General features: G+C 34.4%; 2 protein-coding genes across 11 annotated transcripts in view; one reads left to right on the plus strand and one right to left on the minus strand.

The window, feature by feature from the left end:
- Window positions 1-4,897, minus strand: part of specc1 (sperm antigen with calponin homology and coiled-coil domains 1) — a 183,929-nt gene extending 179,032 nt beyond the window's left edge. For 5 of the 10 annotated variants that reach the window (XR_015491977.1, XM_087254399.1, XM_087254400.1 and 2 more), the window contains exon 1: window positions 4,859-4,897. The gene's annotated coding sequence lies outside the window, so the exon portion shown is untranslated. Of the gene's footprint in view, window positions 1-2,445; window positions 2,632-2,738; window positions 2,833-4,858 lie in introns of those variants that run through there. The other 5 variants (XM_087254405.1, XM_087254411.1, XM_087254404.1 and 2 more) reach the window with 3 other exon arrangements.
- A 995-nt stretch (window positions 4,898-5,892) lies between these two features.
- Window positions 5,893-6,601, plus strand: part of timm22 (translocase of inner mitochondrial membrane 22 homolog (yeast)) — a 5,740-nt gene continuing 5,031 nt past the window's right edge. The window contains 1 exon segment of the mRNA NM_001386807.1: window positions 5,893-6,166. Coding sequence (NP_001373736.1) covers window positions 5,908-6,166 — 259 coding nt within the window. The 5' untranslated portion in view covers window positions 5,893-5,907.

Raw genomic sequence — 6,601 nt, forward strand, 5'->3', positions numbered from 1 at the left:
TAAACATTCATTGCTATGTTCGGATGCTTTTTAGCAGTTTTCTTACTACCGTCACTAATAACAAGGGTTTCTGAATGTTAAATACAGCTCCTTTAAATGTTTTAAACACATTTTAGCTGCTTTTGTGACCTCACAAAAATTTGCATCACGCACAAACACTTAAGTTACAATATAAAAACAGAGACTTGTAACCCTCACAAGACAGCAGGAGTTTTATTCTGATCAGACTGCTGCAGTACAGACTCACACAGAGCTCTATATAGGGCAGTGTTCTAGAGAGCTTAGCTGTCTATGCCAGAGACACACTTGCTATTGCCTTTGATGGTTTACCCAGCAAAAAAAAAACTTGAGGGTATAATTAACTACAAATAGCAATATGCTGGGAGATTTAGGGAAGTTTAACTTCGTTTTTTTTTTTTGCAGCAGCAGCAGCAGCAGTATATTTTGGTTGTTTAAAAGAGAAATATGAAAGTTTTTCAAATGAAAAATCATCTTTTTCCCCTAGTGCTGTTGCACTATAGTTATGTAAACACAACGAGAGACTGACTACGCCCAAGATTGAATAGCTTATGTAGATGCCATAGAAGTCGTAAAAACATTTACTCTGAGCATGGCATCACTACTTTAGTTTAATTCGAAGGTTGCATATAAAATTGTATGTTAAAAATTGCTTCACTCTGATGCACATTGTCTCAAGAACTTGAAGTTGTTGTTGTTATGGCAACTCTATGACAATGTGCAGAAATAAATACAGCACCATTTTCAAAACTGAATGCATTTTGGCTATTCATTTATAAGACAACAGCATTTTGTGGCCATAAATTGCTAACTTTTAGTTTCAAAATGCACATTTTTGAAAATGAGCAGCTAAGTGTTTAGAGTGCGATATGCGAATTAAAATTTGATTTATTTGCAGAGGTATATTATGTCATACAGTGCTCAACAATAAGGACTGCCCGATGGCCCGGGGCCACTGTGAGAATTGCTTGGGACAGCAGACGGGATCATTACTGGCCCGATTGGGGCCACCTTTTGTTAAAGCGAACTGTTATTTTGAACTGCAATAAAACACCTTCACATTTTCCATACTGCTTTTTTTTTTTTTTTTTTTGTTAACACAGGATTTTGCTCATTATACATTCATTAACATTTTTTTTATATTATTTAAATAAATTATTTGTATAATTATTAACATTTAAATAATTAAACACCGTATTTTTGGCACAGTAATTAAAATATGTGGCTAAAAAATAGCTATTAAATAAAAAAATTTCTTTGGTGTGGCCAGTGAAAATTTTGGTTGGGCAAGTAAAAAATCTGATCCATTGGCCCGATAAGACCGGTAGAAAAAATCCTTAGCGTTGAACCCTGTCATATGTCTCTAACATAGATATTCATATTAGATGTCGCCTAAACATTTCATCCGTTTCTGGTGTAAATGCACTATTGCAATTCTAACAATATCAACAGCAACGATACCTTAGGCCTCATTTACCCATCCGAAGTCTACAGGCATGAACAAGTACTTGACAATCAAAACTTGGTTGTTGCTAGATCGGATACGGTTGCAGCCAGAAGTTGACAAGAATTATTAATATTATTTATTAAATTCCCCATTGTATTTTATTAACATCTACCCCAACCCTAAACCCAACCGTCACAATAACGTAAAAATATGAATTATTGTTATACAGTGTCATAAAATTGCTGCCTATTTGATGTGCATAGACTTTACCTCAAAACAGCATGTAGGACTACAGGGCCACATGTGCAAGCACTGTTTCTTTATAAAATGAAACTGCCAACTACCGGCCTGGCATGCATACTACAGCACACATTTTTTGTTTTGGTGAAACAGGGATAATATTGAAAAAAAAAAACATTGTCATCTGTATGCAAAACCTTTTTAAATATGAAAAAGCTCCTTAGCATACTTGAAAAAAATTCCCTCAAAAACAAATGTCTCCAGGATTGTTTACCATGACAATATGCAACCATAAGGAAAACTAATCAATGCAGCTAGGAAACTAAATAGCTGACGGTGTGGCCATTAGGATGTAGATGTGACAGCATGATCAACCAGGTGCTTCATAATCCCATAATGATGCCTTTCAGCTCAGGTAATGAGAATAAGCACAAAGATTTAAAATGGATCTTTGTGGTCATTTCTTAATGTGTGTGAGCACTTAATAAGCCTTTGGGGATGTATTAAATTCAGACAGCAACTTCTCACAGATGTTCGCAGTAAAAACGAGAGCTTTTGCTACCGCTGCACATTACTTTAACCAAAAACAAATGTTGGAATACTGGAGGTGATCCAAAACACACAGCTAACTATTCTGCATTCTCAAAAAAACTATCAATTATCCACCGGTATAGGAAATCAAAAATGATTTCAAACAATATTTCATAAACTGAGTTTTTGTAAAAGAAAAAAAGACTAACCATTATTTTATGGCCAATATATATTATACAGGGGTGTAAGGTGGCTCAGTGGTTAGCACTGTCATCTCACAGCAAGAAGGTCACTGGGTCAAGTCTCAGCTGGGTCAGTTGGCATGTTCTCCCCGTGTTCACATGGGTTTTCTCCAGGTGGGTGCTCCTGTTTTCCCTACAATCCGAAGACATGTGCTGTAGGTAAATTTAATAAAAACTAAATTAAATTAAATAAAAAAATTAAGACTAAATTGGCCGTAGTGTTTGTGTGTGAATGAGTGCGTATGGTTGTTTCCCAGTACTTGGTTGCAGCTGGAAGGGCATCCGGAGCGTAAAACATTTGCTGTATAAGTTGGCGATTCATTCCGCTGTGGCAACCCCTGATGAATAAAGGGACTAAGCCGAAGGAAAATGAATGAATGAATATCCTATACAAGCCAATCGTGCATTAGAATAAAACATTTCCATAAAAGAGGCATGCAAAACTTTTTATTGCATTTATGGTTCAGTCCGAGAGATATGGGAATTGAAGCTTGACTACATATCCAAATTTTCAATGCTTGAAAAAAAAATGACTTAACATACAGCACATAATTATTGTATTTAAACGAGAATGTCTGAATGGTAATAATGAACTAGGTCAAATTCAACAAATTTTGGATAAGTCACTGAAATCCCATGGGATTTTGAAATCACAATAATAATGGGTATCTATGGGAATATTAAATAACATATGTCTAGAGTTACAGGCATGCAAGCATTGGAAAAAATTATATATCACTAAGACTATAATTTTAATTTCAACATTTTTTAAAACTGAAAATAAGCACAACATAATAAGTTACATATAGAGGTGCAATAAATCAATGTCTGGAAATTAACCATATGGGCCCAAAAATTAATAGACAAAAATAAAAGTTTGTTAAGAAAATAGAAAAAAATGTTAAGGTCAAAAAAAAAAAAAATCAAATCAAATCAAATTAAGTTACAGTCATGCAAACTTCAGGGGGAAGCTTTTCAGCAAACAGTAAACATATTTTATTATTAGACATATAAACGAAATATTGTTGATGCAGCTAGGAAACTAAATAGCTGACAGTGTGGCCATTAGGATGGAGATGTGACAGCATGATCAACCAGGTGCTTCATAAACCCATAACGATGCCTTTCAGCTCAGGTAATGAGAATAAGCAGAAAGATGGAAAATGGATCATTCTAAAGTTATTTTACCCCCGTCATTTTGACCTCCGTCCACTTAGTAGATATACACATAGAGGTAAAGTTGGTTTTATATTCGGATATTCAGACTTTCTCCTTAATAATATAATTTCAGAAAAGTATTCTTTGCAAATTCTAAATAAGGAAATCATATAAGCAACCAAAGATTATCAAAGTACAACATTGTTCACAGTCAATTAGACAGTGTTGATGTTGTTTAGAAGTCATACTTGCATGCTAACTCCGATCGTATATTCAAAGTAACATGGTACACAATATAGAGGTAAAGTGGATTTTATATGCGCACATTGGTTCATTTAGCAGTCTCTATATTATTTACAGTAACTTTGAATATTCAATCGGAATTAGCATGCAAGTATGGCTTCTAAACAACATTAACACTAGCTAATTCACTGTGAGCAATGTTGTACTTAGTCATTTGCTGTTAATATGATTTCCCTATTTACAATTTGCAAAGAATACTTTCCTTAATTATATTATTAAGGAGAATGTCTGAATATCCGAATATAAAACCAACTTTACCTCTATAATATACACTATGAGGGTAAATATTTTGACTTTCGTTTTGTCTTGCTTCGGTTAAAACAAATTAAATAAATAAACAAATTCAAATATTTAAACCAGGGACCTTTGGTTGAGTTGACACGAAGTGACCGTCTACATCTGAACTTTTGCAGCATCAGTACTCCACAATATTCAGATTCCTACATAAACACTCTGATTAATTTGATATTGAAATACATATGACATGTGAAATCCTGTCAATAACATATCTCCGCAGGGACTGACTGGAGTCTTGATGTTTTAGTTCACAAACCTCTCGTGACAGAACTGCTGCAGTAACGTTATCTCAATTCTGACCGTGTCTCTGTCTAATTTAGACACAACGCGTGAAAATAATCAAACAAAACGAATATATGCGAGCTTTGAATCGCTGTCCCTTATCATACTGAATGTCTACTGAGAATTAGCCAAACAGCAGGCACCGTTAAAAACAGCAGCTCGTTCCCACTCGCGAGCAGCACGACAACATCCGTTGATAAAAGTGCGGGTAAGTACCGCGTTTGTCCCAATGACGACAATAAAGGATTTCGTGAAGTGATCAAATGAACTTAGCGGGAGCTTTACATTGATAATACAATCTCCGAGACGAGAAAAACATTTAAAATTCAGTGAGACTCACCTGTTCCCTGACGCCGAGGAGCGCCACCGTGACCAAACTGAAGATGCTCGTGCGCCACTGCCAAGTTCATGCGCCAGGGGGAGCGCGCGACCTATGGTGCAGAGAACAAGGGCACGCTGGGAATTGTAGTGCATGTATTAAAAGAGCGCTTGAACAATTCTCCGTTTCTCTGGATTTGCTAGATTGTGTTTTTGTAAAATGATTATTTAGAGGCCAATTATTTTCATTAAATTACTGCCATTTAGTCTAGACATTTTATTCAGAAATTTGGTAAGAATAGCAAATGTTTTAATTTGTTGTGATTGAAAATTGGGATTATTCTGCTAAATACTGATTTGTGTTCTGTTATGTAAGTTAAAACATTGTGTTGTATACAAAAGGAATATAATATGGTCTGAAAACATGGCACCTTTTTGTTATTTTATGCAAACATTACTCTAAATAAAGATATAATTGTGTTTTTTTCCGTGATTGGTACACATTTAATTTGATTTATTTATCACATAAGATTAATATATATATATATATATATATATATATATATATATATATATATATATATATATATATATATATATATATATATATATATATATATATATATATATATATATATATATATATATATACATTTATAGTGGAAACGCTAATATTTGCCTCTTGAAAAAATATACTTAAGTCAATTTTCTATTAGCATAATAAAAAGCAATCAAGACTGTATGTGACTCATTTAATACATGTACATAAATGTTTAACCCACCACCACCACGGGCTGTTTCATTGTAGTTCTTTGTACTGCTAAGCTAAAAGTCACCTCTCTTTCTGTCGAATCTGCAAAACCAGTTGTTATGTTATAAAGACATAAATAAATGCTACATAAATGCAGCTTGGGAAGAAAATATAAAATATAGACTTCTATATTTGTTTTAGGGACTTTATAAACTAGCGTTTACCAAGTTGCGGTTTTTCAATTATCATATATTTTTTTCTTTAAATGTTGACGAATGTGCTCCTGTTTATCCTGCGTTTGACAGAATCACGCTGTCAACATGGCTGCGCCCGCAAAGAGCACGGATGCTTCACTTTCAGTCACTGCAGGTCATTTGGCAAACGTTTCATCCGCGGAAAATGTGTCTCTGCAATACAGTCTTATTTTGGACCATCTTATCGGCGACAAAAGACAGATTAAAGACTTAAATCCGACTGTCATGGGGGCTTTACCGAGTCCCCAGAAAACAGATGAGCAGAAGATGATCGAGCGGGGAATGGAGAGCTGCGCCTTTAAATCCCTCATAGCGTGTGTCGGAGGTACTTCATTGTCTGATATTTATCACGTTTTTACACCACATAACCGATAACTCTTTTGATATGCTTAAGAAAATATGCTTTTCTTGTCTGACACGTCAACGAATGCAAGAGGTTCAAGCTTTAGACTTCTTGATATAGTACATATACTCAGTATTTTCTATTTAATCGAGTAGTGGTAAGCCATAAAATCAATTACAATATTTGTTGAGTTGCTCAATGTGTTATTAATTCATTGTGAAGATCAACATTAGAGGATTGTTATTTTTTCAGAAGTAATGTAGCTTAACCCTTCAAAAACTGAGGGAATTTTAGTTGTGACTTTAGCATGCTAGTAGTCAGCTTCACAAAATAGCTAAAGCACTTCAACAAAAACTCAATTTTATGAGGGAAAAAAAAATTAGAGAACAGCAATGATTGTAACTTGAAGAATTAACT

The sequence above is a fragment of the Danio rerio genome, chromosome 5 (genome assembly GCF_052040795.2).
Source record: "Danio rerio strain M-AB ecotype USA chromosome 5, GRCz13ab, whole genome shotgun sequence".
In the NCBI taxonomy this organism is placed as follows: domain Eukaryota; kingdom Metazoa; phylum Chordata; class Actinopteri; order Cypriniformes; family Danionidae; genus Danio; species Danio rerio.